Genomic DNA, 18,047 nt, shown 5'->3' with positions numbered 1-18,047 from the left:
GAACATATGTTCCAGTGGTTTTATGCTGGGTTACATTGTGATCTGAGAGATTCCCCCCATAGTATAATCTGTGTGCTTTTTGTGATGCAAGACTGCATTTTGACGTTTTAGGCCTATGGGCCAGCTTTATCTGCTGTGGCTCACATGGGGGCAAGTACATAAGAACATAAGAAAGGCCCTACTGGATCAGACCAAGGCCCATCAAGTCCAGCAGTCTGTTCACACAGTGGCCAACCAGGTGCCTCTAGGAAGCCACAAACAAGACGAGTGCAGCAGCACCATCCTCCCTGTGTTCCACAGCACCTAATATAATAGGCATGCTCCTCTGATACTAGAGAGAATAGGTATGCAGCATGACTAGTATCCATTTTAACTAATAGCCATGAATACCCCTTTCCTCCATGAATATGTCCACTCCCCTCTTAAAGCCTTTCAAGTAAAATGGAATCCTACAAGCAGCAAGAAGGGAAAGATCTGGCTATCAGATCTTGCTGCTTCATGATGCAACAAAGCCAAATCAGAGTGACAGCAATACTTCCTCCCTTTGCTTGGACTGCCTAGAAGCAAAACGTTCATAGCTGTTACTGGATTATTAAATCAAATAGCTTTAATATCCCCAAGTTGTATCATGTTGCTTGAAGAGAAACTGCTAATTTGATTTTCCAAGTAGGACCTGAGAACCTTCAGCTTAGGCATTCCCACGAGGTGACAGCAAAATGTGAATGTTGCCCTTAATGATAACAACAGAGTTTCATTTGATTGGTTTACAAAAATCTTTATTCCATGCCAATTAAAAATAGCACCTGTTTCAAGAGATCTCTGACCATAAGTACAAAGTTCTCTTTTTTTCTTGTTAGAAACTAATACTTTAATAAAAAAAGGACTTTGTTTCCAGATGGACAGCATTCAGTTATTCACTGTCCTGATTAAGACCTCTTGGTCATTTGAGCAGAATCATTACAGAAAGATAAACCAGCTTTAAGATAAACTTAAAGCTATTTAAGCAAGAAAGAGCCATTTCAAGTTTGGGGACCTTAAGTGGAAACAGAAAACTACATGGAAAGCCAGTTGTCTATCAACTCCAACTCTGAAGTTACTTCAGCATTAGCATTCCCCCAGCTTCCCTGTAATTGTGTGAGCATGGTAATGCTCAGTGCCATCCTAAGCAGAGTTACCTCCACCTAAGCCCACTGATTTCAATGTCATAGAAGGTTTTTACTTTGCCTAGTATTGCAGCGTATATGGCAAAATCATACAGATTAGCACTTTCACAAAGGCTACAACTATTCATGCTTTTAAGCATTAATATGTTTATTTTGTATTAAGCATTTCAGTGCAGCTGACCACTTCACCTCAGGGTCAGCTCTACCGGATGGGTACCATTTTTCACTCTCAAGCCACAAAGTATAAGATGGCGGGATCTTATCAAGGGACATTTAGGATGGTGTCTTCAGTAAAGCGCTCAGCATTATCAAACAGCTGTACATGCCTGTATAGTATACAATATATCCGGTTGTCTCATGTTGCATTCATTTCATCATCTATATAATTATGTAAGTCTCGACTGCCTGGGTGTTGTTCAAACAACACAGAGAAGAAAAAAGAACCCAAAACCAAGCCCAAGGGTCCAATCAGATTAAACACTAATAGTGGTTTGGTTACAGATAACAGGAGCTCCACATGGCTGTAATTGCCCCTTTTGAAAGAAAAGTCAACAATCATGGGGAAATTCCTATTCCCCAAACTAGTCTCTCATCTGTCTCAATAGCTGGGTGACCCCTTCACCTTTCCCCCAGTGTGAATTGGCACCATGGATGTGCTATGTTATCAGGTAGGAAAACTTAAGTGCCTTCTTGCCCAGCACTATAGTCCTGATCCCTATACAGCCCTTTCTAAATAATGGGGGCATTCCAATCACAGATCTCTTAACATCGCGCCTAATGTAGCCTCCCCACAACTTCTTTGCTTTAGAAGATTTTGCCATCCAAATGCCAGCTATTCTCAAACATATCTTCACAGTCATAAGGGTTAGGTATTCTTTTAAAGCAGTGGTTCTCAACCTGTGGGTCGCGACCCCGATGTGTTTTCTGGGGGGTTGCTGCCACTGTCCTGGGACAGCCCCCATCCTGGCGAGGAACCAGCCGACCGACAGCCGGAAGGAGAGAGGCGAGGAACCGGCCAACCGACAGAGAGGCGATGCGAGAAACCGGAGAGAGGCGAGGAGAGAGGCGAGGAACTGGCCGACCGACAGCCGGAAGGAGCCAGACTGCAGAGACACGGTGGCGCGCCGCCGCACACCAGCTGTAGCCCCACCGCCCAGCTGAGAGGCATCCCGCCGCATCATCTGCCCAGCGCAGGCGCGACCACACCCAGGGCAGGCCCACCCGCCTCTCAGCTGGGCGACGGGGCTACAGCTGGTGTGCAGCGGCGTGCTGCTGCGTCTCTGCAGCCCGGCTCCTTCTGGCTGTCTGTCGGCCGGTTCCTCGCCTCTCTCCTCACCTCTCTGTCCGGTTCCTCGCCTCTCTGTCGGTCGGCCGGTTCCTCGCCTCTCTCCTTCTGGCTGTCGGTCGGCTGGTTCCTGGCTCGGCCCGTTCAGGTCTCGGAGGAGAAGAGGGGGGTCCCCCTTGAGGCTGCTAGCTCTGCAGCCACGTTGTTTTTACTTTTAGCCACGCTCGAGTAAACACCACGGTGGGGCAGGAGCTTCAGCCTGGAATCCAAGTGAGCATGTCTGTAGTGCGGCTTTGCTTTTCTGCCCTGAGTCATCAGTTCCGCTCTGTCAAGGCCAAGGGGGGAGAGCTGAGGTGCATGCGCAGTTCGGGATTTCCCCCTCAAACACACGGGTTCGGTGAGGTGCAGAAGGAGTGGTGACTGGCGGAGGGGAGAAAAAGGCGCAAAAAGTCCTGAATTCCTATGCTCTTGTGCCATATCATATTCCCCCTCGAGCGCACGGGTTCGGTGAGGCGCAGAAGGAGCGGTGACTGGCGGAGGGGAGAAAAAGGCTCGAAAAGTCCAAGCGGGATAAGCGGCCCTCGGCTCTTTCCTGGCCCTTCGCTCTTGTGAGGTGATTAATAGCCCTATATTGCAGTTCCCCTTCTTTCCCAGTGCCTGGGCCATAATGCCAACTAATGGAGTGTTGTAATGGGCCTTGGTCTGATCCAGCATGGCTTTTCTTATGTTCTTATCTTGGCCATCTTCTGGACATGGAGTAGGGGTCACTGGGGTGTTTGGGGGGTAGGTAGTTGTTAATTTCCTGCATTGTGCACATTAAATATTAATTAATTATTGAATGAAATTAGTTAATTAAATATTACGTTGGAATTATATTCTGAAAAATATTTGTATCGTGTTTCTTTATCCTATTGAAAATGTCATTTATGGCTTTATTATGCAAATGTGGCGGGGGTCGCAGGTTACTTGGTAAAAGGGGGTCACGACTCGAAAAAGGTTGGGAACCACTGTTTTAAAGGAAAGAAGGAAAGAACGTTGAGGTTCTAATGAAGATGAATGTTGTGCTTGGTATCAAATTCTATATTTCCCCCCCTGCACTTGAGCAAAATCGAATCACGCTATATAATACACACTGGATAATATTCCCAAGTAACATAAGGGAACACAAGGGCTGGAGAAACTGAGTGAATTGAAAAGGCAATCTTAGGCCTGGGAAGAGATGTTACACTCACAAGGCATTTGCAGGCAGTGCTGAAGGACAGACAGCAAATATGGATAAGCATCCGTGTGTTTCAACCTTTTCTTGATCATCTCAAACATCTGTGAGGCGCTCTTTGTGTCAATGTGTACCTGCAACACAACAGAAAGTGGGAAGAAAAAAAAATAAAACAGTATCCCTCCATGAAAAGCCTGATAGCTAATATAACAATTCTTCAATGTTAACAAAAGGCAAGTTAATCAAAAGCAATATTTAAAATCTGCATTTTCAAGTAAAAAAAATGAATGTACATTTAGGAAAACCCAATCTTTTACAAGAAAGAAAAAGGAATACAACTCACATAATTATATAATAGAAACTGTTGTGTATTACAAAAAAAAAAAAAAAAGAATACACCTCTTCCTACAACTATAAAAAGGATGGTCACAAGGAACCAGGCCTTTTCAGTGATGGCAACTTTACTTCTGAACTCTTCCTCCTAGAGAAAGTCATCAGGTAAGCTCTCAGGTTAATTTTAGAAAACTGGTAAATACCTTCCTTTTAAAGAGAGACTTTGGGGTTTCTAGTTATGACCATTGTGTTTTCTAGTTATGACCATGGTTATATTTGTTGTTTTAAGCTGTAATAATTTCTTCATGGTTTTTGATACTGTGGTATTGTTAGGAGCTATCCTGATGAGCCTTGTGGTCATACAAGATATAAACGTAATAATAAAATAAAATGTGTGTATAAAGGAAGGAACCATGGAAGCAGGGTTAATGACACTTCTTTTTTCTAAGCCACACAATGTTTATATGAGGAGGAACCACAAGATTGATCTGACCATACTGTTTCTTCAATGGACACTTTTCTTAGAATGGTGAAGGATCACACAAGAGGGATGCAGTTCCCACACCACTTTGGGTATATGTGAACCAGTCATGAATGGAGACATAGTATAAACATTCATCTCTACGTCAACAAGTAACACAAAAATTAAGAGACTTACAGGCATGTGTGAACTGACCCTTTACCCTTCCACTGCTGAGTCAGCTTGCTGAAGTTCTCCTATGCTATTTACTTCTCTAGCTCATTACATTCTAGAGCATCACTTATGGCCTTTAAGCCTCCCGTAGGCTCTGAATTGCTTGGGAAGCCCAAGTTACTCAAAACTCATTAACCTGAACAGAGATTCCATTGCCTTGTCTTCTTTTGATCCTTAACATTACACAAAGTAATCCTTAACATTATACAAAGTAATCTTAGAAAGTAATCTTTTCCAGCGCAGGCTTCCTATTAAAGGGGTGCTCCCATAGGAGACTGAGAGCCAATCTGGGAAATCTACCTGCTGGCCTCAGAGAGCAGGGAGCTGTCCATTGGGATCCTAGAATGGATGGTGCTGAATCTGGCAGTGACTCCTGACAGGGTCACACACTTTGAATCCTGTACTACAGACAGAAAAACTGGAGCAATGCCATTCTGGACACTCTGGCCTATAACCCCAAAGGAACCCTTACTTTAGCCGATAACAGACCAAACTTGAGGTTAATAAATAGCTCAAGATAGTCTGAGTAAAACATGGACACAGGGCTCCAGAATCTAGGTGGATAACTACTTCCAAGACACTGGGAGAGTGCAGAAATCTGGGTGCCACTGCACAGAATAGGCTCAACCTGGTAAGACAAGCCAGAAGCCTGAGATGTTCAAGCCCACTTCTCCAAGACTTCTCCAAGAGTCTTGTGTACAGGTAAATCAATTTACAAACTGATTAGCAAGTAACAGCTAGTACTAAGTAGAGCTGCTCAAGTATTTGCCACTTCAGCTCACAGTTTTATGCGTGTGAACAGGGAGCCAATTGTTTAGGAGGCAGTTTGGGTTGCTTACAAACAGCTCACTCCTCTTTGCTGTATTACTTTCCATGCAGGCAATCATACACAGTGCACACTGACACCCGACACCACCTAGTACTCATACTGGCAAGAAATTTTGCCACACAATCACTGCCTCATGGAAGAGTCCTCCTCCTCCTCTTCACTGCTTGAACTGGGCAGCAAACATCAAAGGTGAGAGGAGACCATCCAAGGATCAGCTCATTAGTTATCATGGTTGTTGAAAACAGTATGTTCGCTGCAAAGTTCTCAGCTGGCCTAGTACGGAGGCACTTTAAGCCATTTATGCCACAGAAGCCCAATTAAGAGACCTAATGCCGTCTAAATTCACAGTATCATCAATTTAGTTCCTGATAGTCCCTACACTGTAATTAAAAATAGATCTCATTCCTCTTTAAAGTGGGAAAATAGGGTCCTTGTCACACAGAACATTCTTATGGATTTACACTCAATCAAAGAAACAGGACAAGAAGTCTTTCTAGAACAGACACTCACCACATCAAATCTCTTGGCAAGTTCCAGGTCATCTTCGTTTCTGACCATCTCAAAGAAATCTAAATGCCTAAACGACAGAGAAAAATAATGACATGTCCATAAACCTGTCTCTACTTTAGAGTGGTGCTATCTGGATGAGGGGCGCTAAGTCCTTTCTCTACTGAACAGTGGGATAATGACAGGTGAGGCAATATCTTTTCACGAGCCCAATCTAAGTTGATCAGGATTTGATGTTCATAAAGTTAATCTTCCCACAGGATTAAAGGATGAAAGTGCTGACTGAAATAAACCCAAATAGATGGTGAAATAGATATTACCTCAATGGAGGACTAGTGTTGTTGCAGAAATTCAGAATTATTTAGTGTGGAATAGTAGGAGAGGGCGGTTCGACGGTGGAATACGCTGCCTCGGGGGGGGTGTAGTCCCATCTTTGGAGGTCTTTAAGCAGAGGTTGGATGGCCATCTGTCAGGAGTGCTTTGATTGTGGGATCTTGCATGGCAGGGGGTTGGACTGGATGGCCCTTGTGATCTCTTCCAACCTTGTGTGATTTTGTGAGTATTCATCCTGCTCATAATACTTGACTGTATTATGAATCAGGAGGCTGTTCCCAGCTGGCTCAGTGTTCTGCAACTTACGGCAGTCCAAAATATGATATCAATGCATGTGGTCTCATATCATGTGCCTCTCCCCAACAGATGCTTCTCACCTGTCTAGTGTTGCATTCTCATGTCCCCTTAGCTTGTCGATAACAGGTTGGATACCCAACATTAGGAATTCATATCGTAAGTGCAACCGGAATTCCAAATTTTCCTAAAGGAGAGAAAAATGAATCAGCCCATTAGGTTCTGATGCCTTTGTAGGATTTCAGAACAGCTTCAGACAAAGCTCAGAGGGGAAAAAAGCACAGACTTTGCACTGATGGACTGAGGTTAAGTTGTCAGCATCCTTTGTTGTAAGGATGTGGGGGGTTACTACTTGAGATCTTGAAGAATTACCACTAATCTGAATAAATTACTTTGCACTAGATGGATTCATGGACTGATACAGTATAAAGGCAGTTTTTTATATCCTTAAGATTTAAATAGCTGATCTACTTTAGGGTTGTTGTTGGGATTAAACCAATATTGGGATGGGATGAAGGAGACAATGCAGTATAGACCTAGGGGGGCAAAAGATTCAACCACTTCACATGTCATTACATTAGTGATTTGTTAGTAATTTCTAGTAAAAACAGAAAAGGTGTGTGTGGGATGGGGGAGGGAGACAGCCAGCATAAACTAAATGGAAGATTCTAGCAGAGATACTCACCTCACCAGTACCGGCATTCAAAACAGCATTAATAAAAGACATGATAGCAGTTTTGAGATTCACCTCATCTCGATATCGCCCCAGGCTTCTGTCAAGCTCATTGAGCAACGACTGCAAAGCAACAAGAGTAAGAGTCACACAATCAACCATGGTAATACTGTCTCTTCATCATAGCCTACATGAAAAATTATTAACATCAAGTGCTTAGCGTGATAACAAAGATGATAAAGGCTGCGAGAAAGGCTTAAGTATTAACCTAGCCCTTTAAGACTGGGGAAAGGGGGGAGAGAGAATTTGTCCATAAGGCAGGTGCAAATTGGCTACACTGGCATTTGTCCAGAGACAATTGTCCAGACCCCCCAGATTGAACATCCTACAATTCCACAATTCTAATACATTATGGCTGCTTAATATAATCCTTCTAACTGGTAGTTTAACCAACTGAAATTTTAGATAAATTATCCATTATGTACCAATTTTTACTTGTGCAGGCAAATTTTAATTGATGAGTTCATAGCATGTCTGTCACTCTTTTGAGGCCACTACCATTTTCATGGTTTACGAAAAGAAAGAACAAAACAAGGAAATATATATATTAAAAAATGGGCCTTTCTTTCTAACAATAACACAGTTCAGATGTAATGAAAATCCCCCAGGGATTTTTCATTGCATGCGCCTGCAGGATCCATGGGGTCTGAAAATTAAACACTTCACAACAAACCACAGTTTATCACTTCATATAAGCCACAAAATGCAATTGGTTCTCCCTTCAAAATAGTATTAAAATATGGTTGGAAACATGGTTTGGAAGGAAGAAAACAAACTATACGCTTGAGTTCTGCATGGGAATGTGACAGAACTTCGGCTACTTCTTGCATTTCATGGCTGTTTTGGACTCAAAATGAATGTTAACTTTAATTGGGAGATATATACCCATGCGGGTGCTTGGGATCTTTTATAAAGAACCCAGGCACATGCATGGGTATATATCTCCCAATTAAAGTTACCATTCATGAATCTGACAAAGTGGGCTTTAAGTCCACCAAAGTTTATTCTTCAAAATAAAATTGTTAGTCCTTGAAGTGCCACGGGCAGCTTTGCAGCAGATATACTGGTTTCTATGACAGTAATTGAGTATCAGCTATGTCACCTATTTAGAGAAGGCTGCTGGCAAGTTAAATAGCATCACTCCATATTCATCCTCTTGCAAAGGAGTCAGATCAAATCAGGGCAGTTAACAAATCCTAAAAAATGATAATCCAAAAAATCCAAACAGTAAATCATGCTACTTTTAGTTCTCACTATTTTCAGTAACTGGGAAGTTTTCTGTTGACGTACAGCATGTTTCTTCAAAGTTAAGTTGACTTTGCAGAAGTAGGAGCACTAAATCAAATTACTGATAGTAGAAAGTCAGCTACTTTCTCTAGACACCTCAGAAGGAAGAGAGATGTTATGTAAGGATTTTGTCCTTAGCTTAGTTTATTTACCCTTGCTGCTGGAAATCTCTGATTTAATGACAATGGTATTCTAAAAGGACATTGAGCCTTTGTTGAACATATAGCCAGGATCCTGATATTCATGAAATTCTCCCTATTTTAGAGAGCTTTTCTAATACTGTAACTCTGACCTGCACTATTCTAAGAACAAGAAAAATTCTGCTCGATTAGACCAAAGGTCCATTTAGATCAGTATCTGATAGTGACAAGCCAGATACTTCCAAGGTTACAAGCAGAACACAGGGGCAACATCTCGCTCTCATATGTCTCCGGTACCAAAAGTAGCCTGCTTGTGAAAATGTACACTTCTGTTTATCTACCACAGCCAACAGCTGCTGTCAGCTTTAAAAGGAGATTAAGACAAACTCATGGAATCGCTCTAATACAGTGGCCATCACACCATTGTCATAACAATGAATTCCACAAAATAATTACGGTACACATTTTGGGGTGGGAAAAAACTTTTATTTGCCATCTTAAACCTGCTGCCAGTCAGATTCACAGTGTGACCCCCTGAGTTGCTGCATTTATCCATCCTTTCTTCCAAGAAGTTCAGGTGTACATGGATCTTCTCTCCTCCACACTTTACACGGAGGCCTCTATGACAGGGGCTGGCAACCCAGAGCTAATTGTGGCTCAATAGAGAACAAATTACACCTCTTTAAAGATGAAAATCATATCAGTTAAGACATACTGGAGAGGAAGATGGGATGCCAGAATAACCAATCTGTGAACAAAATGTCAGGCAGTGATGTTTTTGTGACTAAAGGGATGCTGTTTGTCAACTTCTTGCTCTGAATTTTCATGTAGCTTGGCTATTTAATTATAAAAGGTTTCCAAACCCTTCTCTGTCTTGACTCCTTTATCTTTTTTTCCAAACTATCTGGGAAGACTCAAGCTCAAATTTCCCCTGAAGCTCACCATGTGAACTTGCGTAGGTCTCACAGTCTCAGCTCAGCCTACTTTACAGGGAGATTGTGAGGAACAAATGGAGGCAGGAGAACCAAGTATTCCATCATGAGTTCTTGGGACATAGGGCGTGATTAAAATGTGGAAAAACTCAACTCTGTTAAAAAGTAAATATATGTCACCACTTCGAACTGTTCAAGGACACACTAGCACATTCTCTTTAGCACACTTCACTTCCACGCAACTTCAGATTTCATCTCTAAGGCTGTTCCACACACTGTGAATGTTACCTCTATATTCCTCACTGGGCAACCAGGAACAAGACCGAGCTTTGTATTCACTGCCATCTGAAACTGCCTCTGAACCAAGCAATTTGGTCTTCAACCAAATTCAATATTTTTCCATTAGCTGCAACCATTTGTTCAAGTTGCCATTCCTCCTTGGTTGTTTAAGGGGGGAGAGGAGAAAGCCCTTCAAATACTGCAATTCAAATAAAGTAACTGATTCAGCAAGCTGCAGTAACAGCAAGAGCGAGTCCAAGAGCCAACACACTTCCCGTAGACTCAGAAAAAGGTTTCCTATCTTGGGTCTCTTACAGGAGGCAATTCCATGATTATAGACCAGCCCCCCTGAGCACCGCTGTCTTACAAAATTTGTGGACATAGTACAGTTAAGAAGAAAATGTGGTTGTGAACTCAGACAGATCATGAGAAGGAGGGCAGGAAGGGTTTCATCAGTGCTTGGCTCTCATGGCCCTTTCTTAAATGCCCAGGGTAATGCCGATCGCCCAAAGCCACCCTTTCTTATTTTGTAGATCCTATTTTGTTTGCCTTCTAGTTTGACAGCTTCAAACACCCTTGGCACTCACACACTGGCTTCCAAAACAGCTTGTAGTCTTTGTCACTTTCACACTGCTCATGCAGGAAGGCCAAGTTCCCGGATTTCCATAAAATGAACCCACGATTTCATCTTCACTCATAAAGGCCAACAAAGCCAAAATAATTTCCTTCCTTTTCTGCTATTTCTGAAGAGTTTGCTTTTTATTAATTTATTGAGGAAGAATGTTGTTAACATTTTTTGTTATCTGTGGTAGATATACATTGTGGAAATCCTGGGCTGATATTTGAGGTGGAGACAATTTTGGCGGGGGGGGGGGGGAGGAAAACATGCTTGCTGACTGGAATCAGCTTCAGTCTGCAAGATTCCAAAACCCTTTGTAATCTTTGCTGGGTGAATCTAAATGATATTGTTCGGATGACAGGAGGCATTTCCTCTCAGAGCTGTGAGTGGGAGTTAAAGGATGTTCCAGGTATTTACACAAACTGATCTACAACAGTCAGACCACAAAAAACTAAGAGGAATACTGCATTCATGAGAGAAAAGTGCGTGCCTCTGGATTTCATATCGCAATGATTCTCTGCCCAGTACACTGACAGGTTTTCCAGTGCCATTCCAAAACCCTGTATGTAAGAGTCCCAAACCTAAGATGCCATAAAGTTGTCCTGATTTTGACTTGCTTGAACAGTAACTTCAGCACTCCCTCCCTACCCAGATTAATAAATATAGTTTGTGGGAAGTAGAACTGGACTCAGGACAAGCTTGAGGTACATTTTTACCTCAAACACATTCCTGGTCAAAACCTATTTGAAAATGCCGCCACACTCCTTTTTATTCTTGGCTTCAGACTTATAGCATTATTCCTTGGGGACAGAAGCCTTGTTTTGATACAATAATTAGACTCATCAGATGATTTTAGATCCCAAACTCTGACAATAGCCACTAGCACATAAACATAATGACACACAGACCTAAATAGTCAGATTACAATCCCCTGCAAGGTTTATCTCCAGCACTTCTGATGCCACCACCACTGACGCTAGAGAAAGAAGGGCTGAAAGCTTTCAAGTTACTTGGGAACTAAGAGTACTTTAGCTTTAGTTTCTTGGAAGTAACTACATGGAAAAGACAATTCTGACATCTGGACCCAAAGCACCAGGGGGAAAAAACAGCAAACAGGAGCACGTCCCCTCTGCTCTTAAGAAAACAAGGAGACAAACATTAATCTTTAATTCCTTTTCCCTATCCAAAAACATTTGACAGGGGTAATTATTTGTGCATTCCACACATTCATGGATGAGATAGTAAATTGGTTCCCTAGAGGCTTATAAAAGCTTCTGCAAACTATTAGCCGCAACTTATTAAGGCCCAGCTGTATAATGTATGAATTGTGCTACTCTATACACTAGTTGAGAAATTGCTTATCTTCCAAGTTATTTTCACTCTGCTTTAGACTTTAAAAAAGAGAAGGACTTTGAGATATGGAGAAGGCACTTCAGCAAGGTCAGGCTCATACCAGCATACAGATTTATTTGGCATAGCAACCCGGTCAAGTTGGGACAAGGGATTAAAATCTGATTGAACGTTATCAGGGCCACACACTATTAAAAATCCTTGTCAGGCATGCAAGGTCATTCTGCGCCACCTCCCAAATAAACAAAGACAAGCTTCAGAAAGGTGACCTCAGTCTAACCAGTAAACAAGTAATATTTGCGGTCTCTCTCTCACACACACACGCACACATAGAACGAGAAAGAACTTCCTCTTAAGGATCATACATTCTAGTTCAACGGTCTTCAACCAATCAGTCAGGACCCTCAGATGGGTCATGACACCCCACCTGCTGAGTCATCAGCTACCACACAGCCACCTCCTTTGTTGCTGCATTTAGAAGGAACCACTGCTAGTGTGCATGTAGAAATGAGACCATGTCTCCTGCCTGTCTTTGCATGCTGAGAGGAACAGTGGGACATTAAGGGGCAGTCACTCAGTAGGGGAGATAATTCCATGATAGCCCAGGCAACACTAGAGATAGCGCCATCCCTGCAAAAGCTTTCCCTTGTCTTCTCACTCTCTCATTGCCCTCCCTTGCATACATGTCTTATGGAGCGAATGCCGGCTGGGTGCGTGCGCGTCGGGATGGCGCGAGCCAGCGTTTCCCGCCCCGACGGCCAGCTGGGAGGCGGGCGGGGCTGCACAGAGCCGGCTGGGCGGGTGCGCCGACTCGCTCTGTACGGCCCCGCCCGCCTCCCAGCTGGCCATCGGGGCGGGAAACGCCGGCTCGCGCCGTCCCAACGCACACGTGCCCAGCCAGCATTCGCTCCATAAGACAAGTTTTTAGAGGAGGAAAACAAGATTTTTTCTTGTTTTCCTCCTCTAAAAACTAGGTGCGTCTTATGGAAAGGTGTGTCCTATGGAGCGAAAAATACAGTACTTAATTTCTGCATTTCCCATTCTTCCTCAGAACAAATTTACAAAATTTTACAAAAATCTCCAAAAATCTTTATGGTGGCATCAAATAGCAATGGTGAAGTCAGTAATCCAGTTGTGCTCCTTCCTATGTGACTAGGGTTGCCCACCTCCAGGTACTAGCTGGAGATCTACTATTACAACTGATCTCCAGCCGATAGAGATCAGATCACCTGGAGAAAATGGCCGCATTGGCAATTGGACTCTTATGGCATTGAAGTCCCTCCCCTCCCCAAAATTTGCCCTCCTCAGGCTCCACCCCAAAAACCTCCTGCCGGTTGTGAAGAGGGACCTGGCAACCCTATATGTGACTCAGCTGGATACAGAGGCCTGTCCCACCATCACCTTAGCCTGACAAAGCCCACATGTGATTTTGGGTCATGAAAACCAGTTTGACAGAAATCTAGCGATTGAGAACCTTAGAATATAGTGATCACTGGTTTCACTTAGAATTGTTTCAAGTTTTGCTTCAGGTGAACACATTTTTAGTGCCAAGAAGCTGAGTAACTTGAGCAGCCCTTTTGTGCATTTCTAAGGCTATAAGTCATTGTCAAAGGCATGTCAAACATCTGTGCCTAATTTACCAGAGATGGATCAATTTGATATATTTTTTTTAAAATGAACCTTATCTTACCCCCCAGAAACTTTTGTGTGTGTGTCCTTTAACATGGGGCAGACTCCCGGCACTGCATGAAACGGCCTTATAAAACTGTAATTTGGGGACACGCTGATATAGAAATGAGAAACGGAAGGCGGCACAGTAGATGCCTATGGAGTGTACCACTTCTACTAAGCAAGTATGTAGACAGGTAATTGTATTTTCGCATGTGTAAAATATTTTATTGCACTTTATTTTGAGACTCGGCATTCATTCAGCCACAATGCAAATCTTCATGTATGGGTATAAGAGGGCTTGAAATGAATGCAGCAAGCAATAACATTGGCATCTACTATTTGATTAGAAAAACCAGTACTGTTCATTTAGTTTTATACAATAAGCAAGGACACTGCTATAAAGATAATACTGCATGTGGAACTGTTTGCTCAACGTGTTGGTTTTACCTGGAATCTTGTCCTCTCTGCTGCATAGACCTGGTAGTGAAGCATCGCCTGCAGAACTTTTTTGTGGCCTCCCGGCACTAAGCAAACAGCCCCAAGGATCTCCAGCACAGCAATCTTGGTTTTGATGTTCTCAGTCCGTAAACTCTGAGAGATTATATTGATGCTTTCTGGATGGGCCAGAACATGTGCCCGTCCCTGGGAGTTGTTCATCAGAGCCTTGATACACCCTATAACGGATGTGTGTATGCGGCTCTCTGAGGTCTCATAGTCCATGCTCTTGAGGAAGTTCAACAAGCAGGTCAGGCCATCCAGCTCAATAAACCTGGTCACAAATCTGCAGAGATGAAAGAGAGAGAAATAGGATCAAGCACCTTGTGTAGGGGGAGTCAGGTTAATAGAATAGAGGAGTAAGGAGTTGCTTCTCACGTTACTTTTGATAAACACATGAAAATCTTCAGGCAAAATATGTGCACCTGAAGATCCTTGCCCACTTTTTATCTGAGTTGCAACACACATGCATATTTTGAAAAGACTGTCACTCTTGTGCTTTGTATCAGAAGAGAACGTGCATCTTGATTCCAACATCATATTACTGAGAATCTTCAAGCATGGGTGCAAAATTATGCTAAAAGGATTTGAAGAACTGCCTAGTTACCTAGATTACACAAAGAATTAACATCATTTAGGGCCAAACTAAAGAAGACATCGGGAGAGCCATTAATGGACTTCCTAAGCTTTTTTTCATTGGTTGTCACATGGGGCTGTGACGCAGGAAAAGGCTTTCCCCCCCCCCAACTTAAAACGATCCTCTAGAGCTGCTATTTGCTAGTCTGAAAGCTAATTCCTGAGCCTTGCGGTTGCCAGAGACAGCATAGCCAGGGTGCTGCCGCGGCACCTCCAAAGAGGTTTCCCAGCTGCCGCATGGCTTAAAAAAGCCTTTTAAAAAGTTTAAAAAATAAAATGGGGCTTTACCCACTATAGAAAACAGCGATGCTTTGCCAGGAAAAACCTGGCGCAGCAACGCTGTTAGTCAAGGGGGCGTTCCCGGGCTGGAAGGGTTTTGGAAGCTGACTACAGTCAGATCCACCCTTGGGAACGCCCTCCCATGCCGGTGCCACATTTGTCTTCTGGGATTTAGCTCCCAGAGACTGCAGCATCGGAGGAGTGGCGGGCAGCTCCACAGTGCCCAGGTGCCAACGGAACTGCCCCCGCCGCCAGCGTAAGTGCCTCTTATTCCAGGAGGGTCACACCACCTCTAGACCACTTTCAGCCCCCCACCTCAGGAAAGGGCTGTCAGTGTATGTGTCTGTGTGTGTGAGAGGGAGGGATACAGGTAACATACAAGTGTGGTGTTGTGGTTAGAGTGCCAGACCGGGATCTGGGAGACCCAGGCTTAAATTCCTACCCTGACATGTAACCTTGCTGAGTGACCTCAGGTCAACCACTCACACTCAGCCTAACCTGACAGGGTTGTTGTGAGGATAAAAGGGAGGAAAGCATAATCTAGTAAGTTGCTTTGGGTCCCCACTGGGGAGAATGGCAGATTATACATTATCCATAAGTTTTAAACAGAACCCAGGACAATGAAGCAATTCAAGCGCCAGATGGAGCCAAGACAGCTTCAGCGGAACCATTGGCTCTGGCATAGTTGCAGCATCTGTATAGGGTTGTGCTGTATCTGATTCACATATCTGCAGTCTGGAGATTTGGCAGCAAGAAGTCACAAAGCTTCTAACATACCACTCTTTGGGGGCTGCCTTCTTAACATACTATTTATGAGCCTTGCTGTAGTGTATAAACAAATTATAGACTAGTAGTATGAATGCTGGATCTATATATAGTTCACTCCAAAAAAGAGAATTTGAGAACTTATACTGAATTTGGGCCAGTAACCTCATCCAATTGGTTTTGACCAGAAACCAGGAAAAACCAAGGCCATACGCAAGAGGGGAATTCGGTATGAGGTTTGGTGCCTGTTCAAATCTGAATTTTAAAGCTGGTCCGTGCGTGCATGCCTGAAGAATGAAGACAGCACACCACAAATGGTTACACTCAAATGTGTTAAATGGCAGTGCTCTTTATTGGAGCACAATAGGACTCTTTTCCAACCTTAGCTGACATCAGCAAGGGAGAGACCATTTTTTAAACCTTCTAGGGTTACATTTTCCATCCCTAGAAAAAGCAACAATTCTGAATACAAATCAAGGCAATTCTGTGCAGCCTATGCATTTAGTAACACTTCCATCTTTACATCCTGAGGCTGATGCACATCTGTGCCTAGATAGATGTGTGTATATATATCCTTCAGAATACAAAATGCAAGCTCCCAGAGATCATCGTTGGATTCACAGCAGTATACAGTGTGTACAGTTCTACATCTCGGTGTGTGTGTGTTAAGTGCCGTCAAGTAGTTTCCGACTCATGGCAACCCTATGAATCAACGTCCTCCAAAATGTCCTATCTTTGACAGCCTTGCTCAGGTCTTGCAAATTGAGGGCTGTGGCTTCCTTTATAGAGTCAATCCATCTCTTGTTGGATCTTCCTCTTTTCCTGCTGCCCTCAACTTTTCCTAGCATGATTGTTTTTCCAGTGATTCTTGCCTTCTCATAATATGACCAAAATACGATAGCCTCAGTACATCTCGGTACTGTTCAGCATGTCCTACACAATCAGCAGTCAGCCTGAGACAAGGGTGCTAAAAGTTCTTTCTGGCAGGAAGAGAAGGGTGCTGGAACTTGGCTAAGGCACAGGATGTCACCATTTGTCACCTTAGGATGTCACCTTAGGTGAAAGAGCTCATTAAACACCAGTGTGGTGTAGTGGTCAGAGTGTCAAACGAGGATCTAGGAGACTGGCCCAAGGAAACCCAGCAGGCTTCATGTGGCGGGGTGGGGAATTGAACCCAGTTCTCCAGATTAGAGTCTGGCGCTCTTAACCACTACAATATGCTGCCAAGAAGACTCCCATTCCAGCACTGACCAGACCTGCTTAGTTTTTACAAAGGTCCTGAATTATGTGCTTTAAGCTGGACTCATGACACACACTGAGGAAAAAGATTGGCCACCACTGTTCTATGCACATTGTCTGATAGCTGGCAGCAGGTTTTCCAGCCTTCAGACTGGTTTCCCAGTCTAGTTGAGGAAATGTCTTTGGATCAGAAAACACTGCTATCACCGTTACTAACAGAGGCTGGATGCCTGCCTATAGAAGGCAGTGAGATAGGTTTCACTTAACAGAGAGATTAGAGGTTATCAGAGCTGTGACAAAACAAAACCAAGCCAAAATAAAGGAAGCACTTCCTTGCCATTTTGTCCAGAAAAGAGACAAGTAGGCTAGAAAGTGGAAATAGTTCTGGGCAATATAAAAAAAAAGGATTCTCTTGAAGTAAGACCCCTGTCCATTTTCTTAAAACTTTAACAAATTGCTGCTGAGGTCCAACAACCTTTTGCTTGCTTCTATTTTAGCCTGTTGTTCAATTACACTGTCTTTTCAAGATCAACTGACATCCACTAGGAGCAATGGCTTTTGCAGTTGTTTCTAGACTGACATTTTAATAGTCACGGTTGTTTATGGGTACAATCCGCAAGGAACATTTCTCTTCAGTCCAGTCATTTTGCTGAGGATTTGTGCTTAAGCAGTGTGGAGAGCAGTCAGGTTATTAAAGAACTGAATTTAATCACTGAAACACACCTACATAGGCTTTTGTTCTACAATACAGCTGTTCTCAGTCGTGTCATACATAACCTCAAAAGACAATATGTTATTCCTCTCAATACCCTTGTTCATTCATTACTTTTGAGGGAGAAATCACAACCTAGTAAGAGCTACAGGCTCTCTACCACAGTCTCTTTCTAAAATAAATTAAGAAGCAAACCCAGTTGTACCACATTGATTTGGACATGGCAGTTCTCAGATTATCACCCCCAAGAAAGAAT

At 43.2% G+C, this 18,047-nt stretch overlaps 1 protein-coding gene across 2 annotated transcripts in view; it reads right to left on the bottom strand.

The window, feature by feature from the left end:
- DAAM2 (dishevelled associated activator of morphogenesis 2) overlaps positions 1 to 18,047 on the bottom strand; it is a 134,959-nt gene that overhangs the window by 66,833 nt on the left and 50,079 nt on the right. For both annotated transcript variants that reach the window (XM_056852408.1, XM_056852409.1), the window contains exons 5-9: positions 14,113 to 14,446; positions 7,340 to 7,450; positions 6,738 to 6,841; positions 6,031 to 6,097; positions 3,681 to 3,798 (exon numbers count right to left, since the gene is read on the bottom strand). In XM_056852408.1, coding sequence (XP_056708386.1) covers positions 3,681 to 3,798; positions 6,031 to 6,097; positions 6,738 to 6,841; positions 7,340 to 7,450; positions 14,113 to 14,446 — 734 coding nt within the window. The remainder of the gene's footprint in view (positions 1 to 3,680; positions 3,799 to 6,030; positions 6,098 to 6,737; positions 6,842 to 7,339; positions 7,451 to 14,112; positions 14,447 to 18,047) is intronic.

The sequence above is a fragment of the Euleptes europaea genome, chromosome 7, assembly GCF_029931775.1.
Source record: "Euleptes europaea isolate rEulEur1 chromosome 7, rEulEur1.hap1, whole genome shotgun sequence".
NCBI lineage: Eukaryota > Metazoa > Chordata > Lepidosauria > Squamata > Sphaerodactylidae > Euleptes > Euleptes europaea.
This window is presented reverse-complemented; position numbering and strand designations above follow the sequence as displayed.